The 19,227-nt window shown below is 36.8% G+C and overlaps 1 protein-coding gene across 2 annotated transcripts in view; it reads right to left on the reverse strand.

Annotated features, from left to right (window-relative positions):
- The window catches only part of STX18 (syntaxin 18), a 65,903-nt gene that overhangs the window by 20,304 nt on the left and 26,372 nt on the right, over positions 1–19,227 (reverse strand). The window contains exon 2 of one of the 2 annotated variants that reach the window (XM_051616553.1): positions 9,841–9,908. In XM_051616553.1, the coding sequence (XP_051472513.1) occupies positions 9,841–9,908 (68 nt within the window). Of the gene's footprint in view, positions 1–6,100; positions 6,227–9,840; positions 9,909–19,227 lie in introns of those variants that run through there. The other variant, XM_051616554.1, reaches the window with a different exon arrangement.

Below are 19,227 nucleotides of genomic sequence, written 5' to 3' on the forward strand. Positions count from 1 at the left end.
ATCTTGGGAGACCTCCCACAGCAAGTGCAGGATAATGCTGAGATCAGGACCAGCCAGCATGGATTCAGGAAAGGCAGGTCCTCCTTGACCAACTTGATTTCTTTCTATGACCAGGTGACCCACCCATTGGATGAAGGGAAGTCAAGCTAGACTTTAGTAAGGCCTTTGACACCATCTCTCACTGCATTCTCCTTGAGAAACTAACGGCCCATGGCATAGAGAGGTGCACTCTTCGGTGGATTAAAAATTGGCTGGATGGCTGTACCCAAAGAATTGTGATAAACTGAGTTAAATCTAGCAGATGGTCAGTCACAAGTGCTGTCCCCAGGGCTCAGTACTGGGGCCAGTTCTGTTTAATATTTTTATCAGTGATTTGGGTAAGGGGGTTGAATCATAGAATCATAGAATCCTAGGGGTTGGAAGGGACCTCAAAAGATCATCTAGTCCAACCCCCCCTGCCAGAGCAGGGTCACCTAGAGCACATCACACAGGAATGCATCTAGACGGGTCTGGAATGTCTCCAGTGAAGAAGACTCCACAACCTCTCTGGGCAGCCTGTTCCAGTGCTCTGTCACTCTCACAGTAAAAAAAATTTTTCTGCTATTCACCTTAAACCTCCTATGCTCCAATTTGTATCCATTACTCCTTGTCCTGTCACTGGTCATCACTGAAAAAAGCTTAACTCCATCTTCTTGACACTCACCCTTTACGTATTTGTAAACATTGATGAGGTCACCCCTCAGTCTCCTTTTCTCCAAACTAAAGAGACCCAGCTCTCTCAGCCTTTCCTCATAAGGGAGATGTTCCACTCCCTTAATCATCTTTGTGGCTCTGCACTGGACTCTTTCAAGCACTTCCCTGTCCTTCTTGAACTGAGGGGCCCAGAACTGGACACAATACTCCAGATGCGGCCTCACCAATGCAGAATAGAGGGGGAGGAGAACCTCTCTTGACCTACTAACCACACCCTTTCTAATGCACCCCAGGATGCCATTGGCCTTCTTAGCCACAAGGGTACACTGCTAGCTCATGGTCATCCTCCTGTCTACCAGGACCCCCAGATCCCTTTCACCTACACTGCTCTCCAGCAGGTCAGCCCTCAACCTGTACTGGTACATGGCGTTTTTCTTCCCCAAATGCAAAACTCTACACTTGCCCTTGTTGAACTTCATCAGGTTTTTCCCCGCCCAAGTCTCCAGCCTGTCTAGGTCTCTCTCTGAATGGCAGCACAGCCTTCTGGTGTGTCAGCCACTCCTCCCAGTTTAGTGTCATCAGCAAACTTGCTGAGGGTACATTCTGTACCTCATCCAGGTTGTTGATGAAGATGTTGAACAACACCGGTCCCAGTACCGACCCCTGAGGGACTCCGCTAGTCACAGGCCTCCAACTAGATTCTGCCCCATTGACTACAACTCTCTGACTTCTTCCTTTCAACCAGTTCTTGATCCACCTCACTGCCTGATCATCAAACCCATACTTGATCAACTTATTTACAAGGATGCTGTGGGAGATGGTGTCAAATGCTTTACTGAAATCAAGATAGATCACATCAACCGCTCTACCAACATCTATCCACCTAGTAATTTCCTCATAAAAGGCTATAAGGTTGGTCAAACATGACTTACCCTTGGTAAAACCATGTTGACTGCTCTTGATGACCACCAAGTCCTTGATATGCCTAGAGATAGTGCCAAGGACAAGTTGTTCCATCACCTTTCCAGGGATGGAGGTGAGGCTGACCGGTCTACAGTTACCCGGGTCCTCCTTCTTGCCCTTCTTGTAGACTGGAGTGACATTTGCTATCCTCCAGTCCTCAGGTTGTATATTAGGAAAAATGCCTTTACTGAAAGAATGGTGAGGCTTTGGAAAGGGCTGTCCAGGAAGGTGGTAGAGTCACCATCCCTAGAGGTGTTCAAGAAGCATTCAGATGTGGCACTTCAGGATATAGTTTAGTGGTTGTGGTAGTTGGATTACGGTTGGACTTGATGATCTTGAAGGTCTTTTCCAACCTTACTGATTCTATGATTCTGTGATTTGTCTTTAAAAACAGGAAAGAAAACCTTAACTTGTACCCTCATTTTAATTTAGATTTTTTATGTGGGAAAATTTCCCCACTTGTTCAAAGTATGTATCATGCAACTATGTAAATGCAGTTAACACCAGTAAAAAGAAGGGATCTTCAATTTGCAAAGCTAGCCTGATAACCTTAGAGATTTCTTACATCCTTCACTTCAACAATGCCAAGTCCTTCCTATGTCTGTTTCAATCCCTGCCACAGAAATGCCTACAAACAATCCATATCTCCCCATCTCATCGCATACAGAACCACCAGCTCCTTCCTGCATCTTCCATGTACTGTAAGCACAGCTTCCCAGATCTCCTCCACAAAGTTTTAAGCTTAATGTCCTTGAGTATTATACAAAAATGTCTTCATTCCAAATCTACTAAACTTACTGCACATGAAAAAAGCAGCACATGGTTAATCTGGCTTGAAAATCAGCTTCTGCTCACTGGCCAGCTAGTACACAAACACCGAATAACCAGCAAACAGTAAGACAAACTAATTAGAATTAATGTTCTGTATTACTTGTTTGTTTCCAAGACTGTAATGTGTTTGACATCTAAACATCAGAATATTTTTTTGCCTGTCATTAACTATTCTAAATATTGTAAAAATATTTTTATAACTTACAGAAAAGCAGACATAGACACAGTGTTTCCATTTACATTTACTAGTTGAATTGCTCTCCTTTGGTCAGGACAGATGTGTTTCATAAATTTGTGGCAAAATCTCTATCGCAACTGTAAACAGTGGTCTAAGCCAAAATTCTAATTTGCACTCTCTGAGAATGGTTTGGGTTGGAAGGGACCTTAAAGATCATCTAGTTCCAACCCCCATGCCATGGGCAGGGACACCTCCCATTAGACCAGGTTGCTCAGGGCCCCATCCAACCTGGCCTTGAACACTTCTAGGGAGGGGGCATCCACAACCCCCCTGGGCAACCTGTGCCAGGGTCTCACCACCATCCTACTGAAGAATTTCTTCCTAAAGTGTAATGTAAATCTCTTCCAGTTTAAAGCAAGTAAAGCAGCTTCTGAACGGTGAAAGATTTGCAATAGTCTGATTTTAGAGATGTCTGATAGAAAGGCTTTCCACAGCCTGGTTAAGGTGACATATTGATAGCTACAAACGCAATATAAGATTGTTAAATAAATTAGGACAGACCTCTCCCCAACTCCCTTTGCACAACTTATATAGATGGGGATTTTTATTACTAGTCTGTGGCTTAAGCAAGTTCTCAGCAGGTGTAAAGCCAGAAAATACATTCTTACATCCATCTCCACACAGGCCCAAACATAAGTGAACCATTAAGATCATCTGGTATGGGATAATGCATAACATTGTTCAGTGACCCATGCCTACAGAGTTACTTGAGAATGTCAGGGCACACAGATTCAGATAGAAAATGAGGATGAAGTAACAGCTTCATGATGGTGCCTCAATGAAGCAAAAAAATCTCCACTCTTATATTTCAGATCACTATAACAAGTTCTGACTGGGCCACTACTGACCAGAGTATAAAGTTCTTGCCTTTATATGTCTTGGTTCTTGTACCCTGCCCACCTTTGTAGTATTTGCAGAGTTCTATGCTTCCAATGCACTTTTTAGCATCACAGGGTTAAATAAAGATTACAAAATGCAAACCAGAATTTGCTTTAAACCAGACTTAGAAATACATAAGAAAAACCTGCCTCAGGCAGGCTTTAGCTTTTTACTAACAGTGTAACAAGTAGTCATATAGTGAGACTGAGGATAATTGTATCAGCTTTAGCATAGGAAACAAGTTTTTGGGTTACTTTTCCTAGTTGCTAATACAAAAACAGGGTATATCAAATTCTTAAATAGGAGTGTCACAACTTCAAAGGTAGCAAAATGCAGCTTACTACAGTAAAAAGGAAATAGAATACTTCTCCTTTTATAACTGCCTTACATAGTGTCTGGTACCACCACTTTTGAACAAGAGCTCACCAAGCCTCTCAGAGGCAAGGATACCTGAAACCCAGCCTCCTTGAGAAGGCAAGAATGGAGTCCTACAATCACATCCCATTATGTCAAAACACATATGGCATCCACTAGTACTAACAGAGTACTGAAGTCCCCATTGCACTCCCCAGTAAAACTGTACATGAAGATTATACTGAAAAGCCATCTAATCACCATCCTCTAGCCTTACTGTAAAATGAACAATTTAAAAAGAACAAGCCAAGGAAAAACAAAAATACACGCCAAAGAAACCCAACAAACAAACAAACAAACCCAGCTGTGTCCTGTATGTCAGAGATAAAAATACTTGCTCAGAAGTTCAGTTGCAGTATCATAGCAATGGGTTGATGAATCACTAAATCAAGACAGGTCAAATGAACAAGGTTTTTCAGAAGCAAGCAGAAGAATTAGCCAAGACATACACTGGCTAATGCACACAGACAAAGAAGGGAGAAAGAGGGAAAAGAAATTATTCTAGATTTTTGTCTTAATCAATAGGAGAATGCTTAATGAGAAACTTGGGTTGGAAGGCAACTTCAGTTATTTGTGTTTTTTAAGACGGTGGGTGAAGAAGAGTAAGGTAAAGACAGTGTCCAAAAAATATGCAGATTTCATAGCACAGAAAAACTAGTAAGTTAAATTGCATAGAAAAGGGAAATCTAAAGAGGAACAGAATTCAAGTGAGCTAGTAGTTTTTATATAGAAATGACATTACCATAACTTAAAGACTTAGAGATCACTTAGCCTAGGAAAATCCAGGAACACATAACCGAACAATTTTTAAGTGCTTAGGAAAGAACAAAAAGACAGTGAGTAACCAAGAATAAGTCATATGCAGTTATAATTTCCTTCTGGGGTGTAGTAACAGGTCTTATGGACAGATGAAAAACAATCATTGCTACTTATCTTTACTATGGCTTTTGTTACCATCTCACGTGACATTCTCATAAGCTATAAGTGAATACATGAGTTAGAAGAAATAAGCACCACATGAACTGTCTGAAAAGCTGAAACTGGAGTAGTAATATACCAAAACAGAAGGACATGCTGAGTTGTGTTCCACAGGGGTTTGTCTGGCACTTTTTAATGCTTTCATTAACAACCCAGACAGTAGAATGGAGTGTACACTTATTAAATTTGCAGAAGGATAAAGCTAAGTGAATTAGAAGTGTATCAAGAGAACAAGACTTGAATTGAAAACAATACTGTCAAACCTGGAGAAATGACATGAAGAATTTGAATAAGGAATGGTCAGAGACTCTTTGTTGCAGCAGGAACAATTACCTGAACCCAACTGATTAGGGAATAGTTCTTCAGTAAGTCAGCTGGGATCATGCTGGATTGTAAACCAAACAACATCACCATGTTGTTGCATAAAAGAGACATCATTACAATGGGATGCATAAATGCAGTATAATCCATTGTGAATGAAAGGGAATCTTTCCACTATCCTGAGCTTTGGCAAAGGCCTGATCTGGAATTCTGTTTCATTTTAGGACCTCAAGGAACACCAACTGGAAAGGAGAGGAAGAAGTAAATCAAAGGTCACAAAACATGTATGAAAAACCAAATATAATGTACTTGTTGACTCTAGAAGGGACTAAAGAGAAACCAAAATAAGCTAGTGTAAAAAAAAAATAATTCTAGTAGCATGGATAAGGAAATTGGAAAAAGCAGGGGGAGGACATGCAAACTCCACTGAAATAAACATTTAAAAGCAAACAAGATGTGCTGGTAGAATGACCCAGTCATTCACTTTTTGAATGTGTCAGCCATGTTCCTTCCAGCCTGTCATTTCTATGATCCTATTTTGCTGGCAAAGCATGAGGAACCAGAGCTGACGGAGGTGTTACACCAGCTTTTGGAACTAGTAATTCTTCCTGCTGATGCATAAAATATTTTCTGCTTACTGATTCAATAAAGCTAACAAATCAAGCAGAAAATCTTGATTTTCCTCCAACAATATTACAAGAGAGAGAGAAGCAATAAGCTGAAATAAACCAGTTTTAAAGTACTGATATGTACTGTTTAGCAAAGATATGGCAAATTTACTACCTGTAGATTTTGTGTTACAAATGTATAGATGAAGTTTCTTTCCATCAAAACTCATGCTGTCAGTGGAAGATGGTACCACATCTCTGGTAGCATTAAAGCTCTCTGAAGTTCTATCCAGAGGAGAGAATCACAATAGACAGGGTGAAACAGAAAAGGTCTTTATCACAGAAAGCTGAAAACCAAGGTGTAAGAGATAGCAAATCCTTATAAACAGGAAAGGATAAAAGTGCAGTTGCTTGTAAGTCCGTAGGCTTAGATCATTGCATCATGAGCTTCATGTGTTTTCCTATTCACACATTTCACAGCTAAGAGTCAAACCAAGACAAAAGAAGGTGAAAAAGCAATTACTAATTCTTAGGCTTTTTGGACTCAATTTAGATTATTTCAGTTAAATATTTAAAGTTTGATAAAGTGGGTCAGGGTCTTAGTTTCAATTAACCCTTCTTTCAGTTGTCTTTCGCATTGCTAAAAATCATCCTCTAAATATGAATTAAAGACAACCCCTCTGTAGCAGGACATTTTATGTATACCAAAAATAAAAACTGTATCATTAAAGAATTTACAGTCTGTGAAAGTAAGGTCAAAGAAGCAATCGAGGATGGATGTAAACCATAATGAAAAAGGCATACGATAATTCAGCTTGGTAACTCAAAAGCCTAATTCCAAAGCCACATCATGCTGTAGTTGAAAAACAAATAGTTGAATTGACAAAATAAAGAGTAGTCAAATTTCATTCATCTCCTACACAAATTTCAACACAAACTTTTAGTTTTAGGCTGTTAAAAATTTTTCCCCATAGCTTAAATATTGAGAAGTTATTAAAACTGCTGTCATAAATGGGGCATTTGCTAAGACTGTGAGCCAGACAGCACAGATGCTATAATCCTCTTTGTATCCACAAAGTAGAACAGCAGAAAGTAAGCATGTAATTGGACAGTAATACCTATTTAAATTTGTTAATTAAGGACAGAATCAACTGCAATCACCAATGAGACCCAGAGTAAATTTCACTTTTTTCTCTCCTTAGTTAATACCCGAAGTGTGTGGGGGGCTGAAAATCACCGAGAATTACAATGATAACTGGCTAAGAGAGACTTTACAAAACGAACACCAAAACACTTTTAGAAACCAAAACAGATTGGAAAAATTCTAACTCATCTTATCACTTCAATTTTATGCACTACTTTTAACAAAATACAAACAGTACCCAAAATTTAATCACTACTGACTGGCCTTACTGCAATCATTTGCAGTTTCTCAGCTTAAGCATTCACAGGAAGTTTTCACACAGCAAAAATAGTTATTTCAGTATTAAATTGGTAGCTCCACCTAGTGTTGTTCATGACCTATTCCAACAGGAACTGAAAAGCAGAAACCTTGTCACAACATGTGGCTGTACACTGCTTCTGTGTGCTGCAGTTCCTCAGGCACACAGAACTGACACCCACACCCTCAAGCTTCTTTTTCACCGGCACCAACTACGAGTAGCTCTCATGATCCTGGATATTATAAAACATGCCAAATTCTTCACTTTGTTTGTTTGATTTTTGAAACAACAAAATACTGTATTTAAAATCTCAGGGAAACATTAAAAAAAAAAAAGAAAAAGAAAAAACATTTTTAAAAGGGTGCCAGAAGTCTTCTCGCAACTTACTTAGGGACACATTTTGATACCACTGATTGTATATGTAGTATTGCTGCTGTTCCTGAGACAGACCCTTTCAACCCTAGAAGTTGTTTCTCAAGAACTGTTCCTCCAGGATAGACTGAACCTAAGGAATATCAGACAGCTCATCTCTTCCTTCTGAGGGATGGATATTTGTCTGGATAACACTTCTTTTTGTACCTGTGAAGCTTTTGAAGACAGGTATAAAAATGACTTGGGACTCAGTATCTTCAAGCCAAGATAACTTTAGACTGCATTTCCTCTACCGTGACTGCAGCAACTGCTTTGCTTTTGTGGGCTGTGGCAGAATCAGAACGCAGACAGAATCAGAATCCTCACTCACCCCATGCAGTACTGCAGTTAAGTTGAGGGATTGGACAAATACAACCTAGGATATTGTGAAGTTTCAGAAAATCCTTTAAAAGGGAAAGCTTACCTACACTGTTTCATTTGGATATACACCTCCCCACCCAAAAAAAACCCCTACCACCAAACAAGTGGGCTGTGTGCTTCTCAGATGACTGTGAAAAAAAAGAGATTTACTTGTTTTAAGTGATATTGTCTCTGCCCTGCCCCCAAGAAGGACATTGTCCCAGTGATCCACCTTTTTCACCTCAAGAACAACTTGCTGACATTCTCTTTAAATTGGAAACTTCACATGGTATAAATTCATTGCCTTCTTTATAAAGAGTGCATGCCAGTTCTTTAAGGCATCTGAATCAGGATGTGTTCTGTATTGCACACACTATACATTCTTCCAGTTTTACATTTGGTTGGAATTTTACAACTTTTGGTTTTGAACCACAAATCTCAAAATAAAATGGCATTGCAGAACCCTGAACACTTCTTTCCCTATGTATAACCAAGGTGACAGATCAGCCTGCTTCAAATGACAGTGTGACAAAGGTCAGGCAGTTCTGGTGAGTGTTTTTCCCCACAGAAATAATTTCCCCAAAAGACAGCGTGTTACGTTGCACTGTTCATTTTTATCTTTGACACATCCGCAGACTGAGAAGGAAGGAGTGGAATGATCAGTTACGTCTTGTGGGGTCTGCACTACAAAGATATACAAAGGATATCTACTTTTTCCAAATAAATATTTATAGTGGTCATAAGTGTGTCACAAACCCACTTGTACAATATGAAATAAACTGGTGATTAGCTCAACTGGAACTGTTAAACTTCTATTTACAACAGCAAGTTGATTAAGTGGAGATAACTATGAATTATTTTCTATTTCTGAAATGAAATGTTATACAGCCTATAATACAATTACTAAGTTTGCATATAATACGATTATTTGAACTTAGTTCACCAAAATACAAGCTGCAGTAACATCTAGAGCTTAGGATAATTTGATTTAGTAACTCATTAAGAATGTTAAATCTGCAGATCACAAGATATTCTTATTTTTTCTTACTAATATCAATCTGTAAACTTATGTTTTCATCTCCTAAAAATCCTACTACCAAAGCCATCAGCAAGTAAGCATATACAGCAATTTTGAATGTTTCCTGATGGCTAAAGATAATAAAAACTTTCTCCACACAGTAATAACAACAAGAACTGAAGCCTAAAGTTTTCGTCACAGAATAGCAAGTTCTGTGCTGCTGTCCCATGATACTGTGTTCTCAGTGGTGTCCTTCATCTGGAATAGACATTCCAGAATCTGAAGAGTTCACATCATGATCCTCCAGGACCTGCTGATAGCACTGTCTGTAGTAACAGGTAGGTTTAGTATCACTGAAAGAAAGGGAAAACCTGGATCATTTTCTGTTATTTTGTCATCTCAGAAACCACTTCAGAAACCTACTCTGAAGGTCCTTAAAAGGTGCTGGACTTCGACTGCCAGGTTGTTTTGTTTCAGAATTCGCTCAGAAGAGCCAGAAATCTTGACATTCTTAATCTTATTTTATTTAGGAAAATTTTCTTCTTGTGACAGCACTAGTCTTCAATTTGAGTAGCTTACAGTAAGCATTCTACACTTTGTTTTTAGTCATTATGCTTAAAGATTTTCAAGCAGTTCACTTCTTAAATCTGAAGATAAACCTATTTAAACACAATGCACACTTACCTGTAAGCATTAATGTAATCCTTTCTGTGTTGCAGAAGAAAATCTTTCAACTTTCCAATATGAGAAATCTAAATGAATAGAAATAATAATTAAACTTCAGTCAGATAAATGATTATTTATGATTAAACTACAGTATTCCACACTTCAAACATGAATTCGCAATACTATTTACTCTGTAATTAAACACAGTAATAAAATTCAGTTTTGTAGCAGAATTTTCCCATTTTGCAAACAATAGATAAAAATACCTAAAAAAGATATGCTGCGTAAAAATACAACTCAGAAATGCAGTAAAAAATACCTATGAGCATTAACTAAGCACTAAACACTAAATCACACTAAACATAACTACAATTAAATGTTGAATTATTAAACATTAACATTAATAAACATTATAGAAATAACACAGAACATTATCTAAACTGGCAATGCAAAACCTAATGTACATTTTAGAAAATAAATTCATTTTAGAAGATCACACAATAAAGTTTTAAACACTTTACTCATGAGACATGATATAAATAACCACGTTTACTTATTAGAACTTGTAGAGTAAGGTGCTGTCCCTTTCCTTTCTATTTTTGCCATAACAGTGACCTGTTTGTGCCCAAACTAAATGAGTCTCTCTATCTTCTGATAAACAGTAGAGCATACATCACTATCAGATTTCTATTTCTGGATTTATACTTCACTGTGAATACATCTTGCTAGAAATTCACTTGATTTTATTAAAATTCTCTACAAAGATCCTTTGAAAAGATGAAAAAAAAAAAATGAAGGAACTCTTGCAAACTTCAGTCTGATTTAAAAGATTTGATGTAACATAAAATGCTGCTTATCTTAGGGAATGAAGGAACTACAGAAATCAAATTTAATTGGCCACAGAAATGAAATTACTACCAATGCCACTTCCTTGGCATGTCTAGAAGGAGACATGATGGTGGGGAGGAGAACAACGGTATATATTATATATTAGTGGTATATATTTTCAACAGGGAAGCAGAAGAAACCTTTCAAAAGCTTATTCTTAAATATTCATTGTGTAAAATACAGTGTAAAAAGGCATGCAGTGCATTTTCCAAACAATAGTTGTCTTAGTTTACAAATACAACAAATGCAGTTTACTTCATGTATCTGGGAAAAAGTATCAGAAGTTGTTCAAGTCTTAAAATCCTATTTTCATGCAAATGTTCCTTGCAATTAAACAAACAATAAGAAAACACAGAGAAAGAACACAGAATAATTTGGACAAATAGATTAATTCTTCTGATTTTTTAATTGTTGGTGGTTTTTTGTTTGTTTGTTTTGTTTTGTTTTGAAAAAGATAAGCAGCTCTTTGAAACAAGAGGGAAAAAACGTCTTTAGTAAGACTGTTGAGATTTATACAACTAAAAGTAAGTGTTTTCTTGTGCAATTAAATATGCATGCATTTCCCTATGATGATTTGCTGTTTCGTTTTTACTACAACTTATCATATTGGGTAACAATATTCTCAGATTTTCCATGTGATTAACAAGATAGGAAATTTCATCACACTCACAGCAAACTAAGTTCTGTTAGTACCCCCAGTACATCTGAATTTTCCTGAAGTGAGTTAGCAGCATCCTAAGCAGTAAGAAGGGATATACTGAAATCACTACAAGATCAATGAGGCAGAAAGAACAATCTAAACCATTCTACAGATGTTCCTTCTTATCACCATTGGAACTTATTTTTTGTATACTAATCTCCTGCTTGGCTCAGACTTGGTATGTAATGAAATTTGTTGAATAGGTAAATTAAGCTAGACTGTGAAAGCAAAACATTTAAAACAGTCATACAGTGTTTCAGTAGAACAATACCACTTAATAGGCAGAAAGAAAGTACTACAGAGGACAATGAGGTGAAACATAAAATAAGAAACACTTTTCAAAACATTTACATCAATATGTGAACAAATGCTAAACTAGAAAGGAGATTAGCAAAACTTTATAAGTAATAAATCTTAATATTAATGCAATAGCTACAATTTAGGAGTGATTAACAAGCAGAAAGAATCAGAATGACAAGCAAGAACACTGTCTTACAGTAATTAATTCATCTAGTCACAAAGAGCATTCTATTTAGGCTAAAATTGTCATCATGTGTTTGAATTGCACTGACCCCACTTTGCCTCTCCTTCATTTGTAAAGCTATTTTCATGAATTTAGAATGACACCATTATGCCCATACTCGCATCAAGCTCTTGGTTCCCAAGATTTGCATCAGAAGTGAGACTTCTTGTTCTACTTTCCCTCAAATTCTAACAGCATCTTCTGCCATCCTGCACTGTGGCTATTTCTCTTTTGCCTTTTCTTACTGTGTACTGTGTAGGTTTGAATTCAAATTGTAATTACCATATAAAAAAAATTAAACAATTTACACGAAAAAAAGAAGGTCTCACAAAGGTACCAGGGATGTGAATTTTTTTTTTTTTTTTTTAAATAAAATGCTTCCTCTTCTGCAGACAGAAAATGTCCCTGATTATACAAATATGTCTTTAAGATACCGCCAGTGTCATCAACTTGCAATTATTCTGGGGTTATGGGACGCACACCATATACTCTTTACAAAGTTATCATACTCCAACCTACTGATATTAAAGAATCTCCCTATTCCAGTTCTATGGCTTCATTAGAATACTGCTGCTCTTATTATGAATAAGAACAATCAAATTTCCATGTTTACTGATTAACAACTTCTACCCATCTTTTCTTGCTTCAAAACAGTGCTCTCTCCCTTAAAAGCTCTGATTCCCTGCATGTGTGTTTGTGTTTACCATCAATAATCCTATCTCCATGTTCCATAGCTCCACACACACGACCCCAAGTTTTTAGTTTCTTCTCACAAGATGGTTCTGAAGTTGCCTAACCGGTAATTTGCCTTTGCATTTGGTCCAGCTTGTAACCATCCTTTTCCAATGTAGACTAGAACGGCATTCACTGGTGTTAGTTACTTTGTAACTCAGCTGGACAACCATTTCGATTGATTAGCTTCTTTGTTTCAGTCTCTAAATACATACACTATTGCTGAATTTTTCCTCTCCTCACAGACTCCAGAACCATTAGGCACTTTCTGTAAAAATATGATGCTACTCTCTCTCCTTCTCAGCATTCCCTCATCAGTAAATTTTGCCAGTCCATCTTACTCTACTACTGATTTTAAAACTCATCTTGTTTAGTACTGTTCTTCTTTTGGGGAATGTGAAATTACTAAGCTCTCTACTACTAACCTTTCTTCAGCCCAAAACTTCTTCCAATACAGAAGTATTGCTTCTGCTTAGTCACCTTATTTAGTTAATAATAAATAAGTACTAAATAAGTTCCAGTGCAAACTGGAACACAAAACAACTTTTTAAAAGTTATTTTTATAGGCTTTAATGTGAAGTTAGTTAATTTTACCTTCTAATCTCTCTTAGATTTTCCATAGCAGTTTATCAAACACTTTACCATCAGATGCCAGGTCATCTTAAGGAAAGAAAAGCAGGTTTTCTTAAAGCACCGAGATGGCTGGGTACATTATCTTTTCAGTGAGATAGCAAGTTATACTGCATTGTATCTTGCTTTCTATTTATCTTTTCCCCCTTAAAATCCTTTCTGAATCTTGCACCACTTCTGGTCAGGCCATGATTATCCCCTTCTGTCTGCTGACTTACTAACAGGCATTAAATGTGCTTCCCTCTGATCAAATGGTACCACTTTCAATTAAAAGCATTTTCATTATAAATAGCTGCCTTCAGAACTTGGAATTTTGCAAATCCACTGTGTCTGAACTCAGCTCAGAGATTATCTGATAACCACAATTTGACTGCATTAAAATTCTGAGATTTTGTACAAATTTCCAATTCCACGCTCTGGTTCCCAGTACATGTCTTGCTTTTACCCTGCTGGTTCATGGCTTTTCCTTTACCAGTTTAGTGTGGAGACCATGCCTAAACTATTCTCAATCTATACTCCAGCTGCATGACAAATCCACTTTGTTCTAATTCCATTTTTGTTACATAGCTAAAGAATATTTTAACTTCAGGGGCTTCTTAATACCATTAATTAACTCCTTGTGGATTTTGCCAAACCTGATTCTATCTCTACAAAGCCTTCCCTTCTGCAACACTTTCCTTGGCCAGTCTCTCTCTCTACCCCTGCTATTTATTGCCTTTATGTTCATTTCTTGTATCTTTTCTAATTAATCTTTAAAGTAGACCTAGAACAATTTTAAATCCCGCTTTCATTTCAGCATATCAATTTTTTTTGCCACTCCATTTACCCCTCCATCATAACTGCAACTACCTATTTGCTGTATATGCCCATTTTGAAAACAATTATACCACGAGTTGACACAGCCATCAAAAGGAAAGATGAAAGCAATTTGAAGATGAAGCACAAGCACAACTGTGTATTGGCCTCTTGTCATGGCTCCTATTCTCTGCCTCTGGAAATTAGCTTTCTTCCCTGAAAGTCTGGAGCAGAGAAATTAGACTCTCCTTCAACGCTGAAATATTGAAATGATTGCCTTTTTTCCCTGAAGGCATAGGAGGGCTTAGAGAAATGTCCTTCATAGCTGCAGCACTTTTACACTTCATTAAGACTAAAGTTAACTTATAGGGAAGAACATTACTAAATTTCCAGATATAACTGACATTTTTATGAGAATCACGGATTAAAAAAATACCTTTCCTCCCAATATTGCCAACATCAGTTGTATAGTTATACTAACAGTATGTTCTTGAGCTTCTGTTCACCACCAGAATACAGAAGGTTACATTATTTCTGACAACGAAGACCACTTACGAAACTCCAGGTCTCCCTCCTCTCTTCCCATTCCCACTGGCACTCCCGTGAGGGTCAATACTACCAAAACACTGAAATGACTTTTTTTTTTTTCTTTTAAATTACTCTCCTGGAAATGGAAGTTAATAATGCTTAAGAACAAATATAAAGAATCAGCTTCTTTCCTTTCAGCTTCACAAATACCTGTATCAGCACAAGGGAGACCAGAAGCTGGATAGCACCACTGGGGAACTTCCTAAAAGACTCATTTGCCATGAAAGGAGGGGTATTTATTTGCAACTTAAGAAACTTAACATGATAACCTCCCAAGCTCAGGTACCGAAGCTGAAGACTCCAGGTGTTACTTTAAAACTCCCCAGCGTAGTTCTGATAATGAAAAAACAGTTGATTCTCTACAGTGAAGCAGCAGCAGTTTTCCACTGGGTGGCAACAAAAGCATCACCATCACGCAAGTAAAAAACAATCTATAAATTCACGTTAAAGTCTGTAACATTACTTTTTAAAAGTTTCTTTAGGTTCCCGTTTCCACTTTAAGAAGTTTCTCTTCAATGTAAACTATCACTTCAACACATATATCTGCATTTTGTTGCCACTGTAGATTTTTTTAAGCAACTATTAAAAGATAAAAGCAAATATTGCATATAATGCAAGACAAAAGGAAGCTGTGAATGGCTGCCATCTGCTACCACAGGTGGCACGCACAGCTCCATTTATACTAGGGGCCTTCAGTAAAAACTGTAGATGTTCCACGACTTAGAGATTTTTCTTATTATTTCAGAGCAAGTTATGTTTTTAAGTAAGGAAAGAAATGGCAAAGTATTCTCCCCAAAGCAGCATCTCCAAAAGATGTATACACTTCAGAATGGAGACGCTGGTGATGCTTCTTTCAGCATCTTAGCGATACATGCAACATTTCTTTCCACTCCCAACAAAGAACTGATCACTCATGAAACAGTAGGTTCCAATTTGCATACATTTAACCCACTGCAAGAAGCAGCAGCATTGTTTACGATTAAGATGATTGGAGTAGGTTCCCGTGACTTATTGTAGAGAGAATTCGACAGCGCTGAATAGTCATTTTCATTGAACAAACATAGTGTTTTATCAAGTTTACTCTTCCATCAGAACAATAAACAACCATATCAAATCGACCGTTGCACTTCACTCTATGTTGCCACTCTGGGTTTTTAGAAGGCACAATTTAAGGAAAGTTTTAAAATACTTAAAACCAAAAGGCTTTTGCAAAAGTAACGAGAGACACAGCATTTACTGTTGATTCAGCATTTTAAAATAATAATAATAGTTTTACATTTAATTTTTCAATGTGTCCAGAAAGCTTGATCTTCAAATGTCTTACCCAAATAGATTCCATCTACAGATTCATGAAAAGGTGACTACATCCTACAATGCCCTCTGCAAAGAGCAGAAAATTAAAACACTATAATATTCATAGCTAGACACCTATCATGTTTTTGATTCCTAACATACAGTCAACCCAAACATACATATACATACTGTGCATTTCAGAAGAAATTAAGAATTTCAGTAAGACATCAGGTAATGTACAGGGACTTCTTGTTTCTGACCAAAAATAGTACAGTGTCAATATCAGGAGGAAATACAATTATTGGTACAAGAACATAAACTTGCTTATATACCAAAAAAAAAAAGTTTCAATTTCTAATTCATATAAAAAAAAAAAAGAAAAAAAAAAAAACAGGAATTTTTCCATTGTTAGTGCATGTAATGAAGCCAAGCACTTTCAGAAATCTGGAATAAAACCCAACCAGAATAGTCTACGACAATTGAAATTAATACTAAATACATTTTAATATTATGAGCTCGGGCTCTTAACTAAACTAGTCAGTTGGGAAAAACCGGTTAAAAAGTTTTCGAGGCAGAAATTACTCCTATGGAGAAGTTTTTCACTGCACACTACCTTTTATTAGATAGAGCTATGAACTTCTTAAAAATACAAAACATGGAAGGCCAGGTCCCACACAGCTTCCTTCTACATTATATTTTAAGTATTGTCAGCCCACTGAATTTACACAGGTTCCTGCAGGATTCTGCCTAAGAACAGAGAAGATTTTTGTTTTATAATACTGTTACCTAGGTTCTACATTCAGAATCTGGAACCTCCAAAAGATTAAATTATGTAATTTCCTGAAGATACAGTGACATGCAACGAAGATAAAGCCAATTAAATTAAACCAAAGATTAAATTCACAGCTAAAGCTTCAGCTCTTAACAGTGTGAAAACTGGTAATCAAAGGGGTTTGGACAGTGACGACTTATTAGGCCATGAGGTGGTGCTGTCCTACCAGAATTCATTGCAGAGGAGCACTGGCTGCCTCCAAATGTCAACTGGCCAGTTTTCAGCTGATTTGTCTCTTGAGGGGATACATTTGGTTTAGGTTTCCCCAGCAAACGTGAAAGTTTCTAAAATAGGTCACGCAGATCAATTGCTCTCGTAATCCGAAACCCAAAAGAGCAAATAATATCTAAACTGAGGCGTGGGGGTGGCCCAGAGCTGGAAGAGGGTAGCAGGAGGCGAGGAGACAGCCAGCCTGGCTACCTCTAATCTTGGGAAAATTGTGACTTTGTGCAGTTTCTGCTTTACATCAACATATATGTTACAGCAGCAGCAGCAGCGGGTAGAGAAACATTTTTATTACATTTTATTAGTAGTCTTGCATTCAGAGAAAGTAATTAACATAACTAAGAATGCATGTGTTGTATTAATAAAATGTGTGGTGCATGGGATAAGAACATGCAAAACTGAATTATCTCAATTAAATGCCACGAAAATGAAGACTTGAGGCATTCTGACACTCCAAGGTAAAAATAGTACAAAACCTAAAAAACCCAAAAAAGTGTAATATTATCAGCATTTTTCTAAGTTAAAATAACACAACTTATTTTATATTTTTTTTCAACCAAAATAAGATTTTAAGGAATCACGGCAAAATTTGCATCAGCCATTGCCAGATTGTGGAAGACAAAACATGTTTGTAGAACACCACAGTTTGATTACTAGCAAACAGATTAAGAAACCTCTAAACTGGAGTAAGAAGCAAAGCCAACTTCCTAATACCTAGTCTGGAGCAGAAAATGCTTCCTTTTTATCAATATCAAATTGGCAAAAAAGGAAAAAAGCCCTGACTCGCACAGTAAAGAAAAAAAAATGCTTTTAAAGGAAATAATTCTTGTTTTTTAATTCCTGCTTTATTTAGCATAATTTATAAATACAGTTTATATTTCAAAAATTGCCTCTTGATGATTTTTGCTACTGTCAGTTGACATCGGAAATACTTAGCCTCTCCAGTGTACTTTAGACCTACACTTCATTATTTTGATTTTTATTCACTGTTTATTACACAAAGTGGAAAAACTGGTAGTATATTATTCACTATCAGCCTAAAGGGCTCACATTTCATCTTACCATGCTTTCCTTAACAATAAGTCGGAATAAGATTCGGTTTAGTGCATGACAAAGAGATTGGTTTTTAAAGTTTTGTGTCACAACTGCACACCTTTTTTCATCCAAGACCCTTCTAATAAGAGTAAAGCAAAATTAAGACTTCAGAGCTCGAAAGCTCCAGTTCTCCACTGACCTCAATAAAGATTGAAACATTACTATCACTGGATGAAAGTTTTACTGGGCTGTTACTCAGGGGTGGGGTTGCTAAATGTTTTAAAAATTTGCATGGTACCTACAAGCAAAATCCAACTGTACAGAGTAATTATTATGAAGCTATTGGATTTTTAACATTAAATTATTCTAAAGTATATTGTGTATTCTTAAAACTATTTAAAATGCTGTGTATTTTAGGCATCTATAAATACAGGAAAGAAATCTTATTTTATAGGATTACTTATAAACACTGAATATCAACTCTGAACCAGAAAACTGTAACACTCATAGAATTTAAGAGGTCTGTGTTAATTTTGTCACTGTTTTCTTAGGTACTGTAGGAACACACTGGTTTCATACCTGCAAGTACAGAAATGCACCTAAATATTCTGAAAATGGTGTGTAGATAGTCAACAGGAACACGAGGTAACAGTAGGCTTTCTACAATGTAATGTCCTGCTAAATGTTTCAGTAACCAGTCTTTATTTATTCTCTGTGGCAACAAATAGTTTCAATACAAAAAATCCAACATCTGATTTTAATAAAACTTACTATTTCCCTTTTTCTTGTTTATTGTCCAACTCTAATCATAACTTTCTTCAACGTTTATATTTTTACACAATCAACCAAAACCTCACTGACTAAAATATAAACCCCACAACAATTGTGGGGAATGTTTTGGTTGGGAGATAAAAGCAAACTGGTCAAAACACATAATTGGCCTTTACCATTGCTATTCAAAATGCTCCATTTACAACCTTTGAGTAACTGAATTCAACTTTTCTTGTGTCTTTCTGTAAGAGATATTTTTCTTGTCCCTTGTTCTCACAGTCTAAGCTTATTTAGTACTGTTTTCTTGACTCAAAGATGTTTTACCATACAAAAAGCTTTCCAGTCTCATTTAACAGATAGACAGTAATAAAAGGTTACTCTGTCTGACCATCA

Source organism: Apus apus, chromosome 4, assembly GCF_020740795.1.
Source record: "Apus apus isolate bApuApu2 chromosome 4, bApuApu2.pri.cur, whole genome shotgun sequence".
NCBI lineage: Eukaryota > Metazoa > Chordata > Aves > Apodiformes > Apodidae > Apus > Apus apus.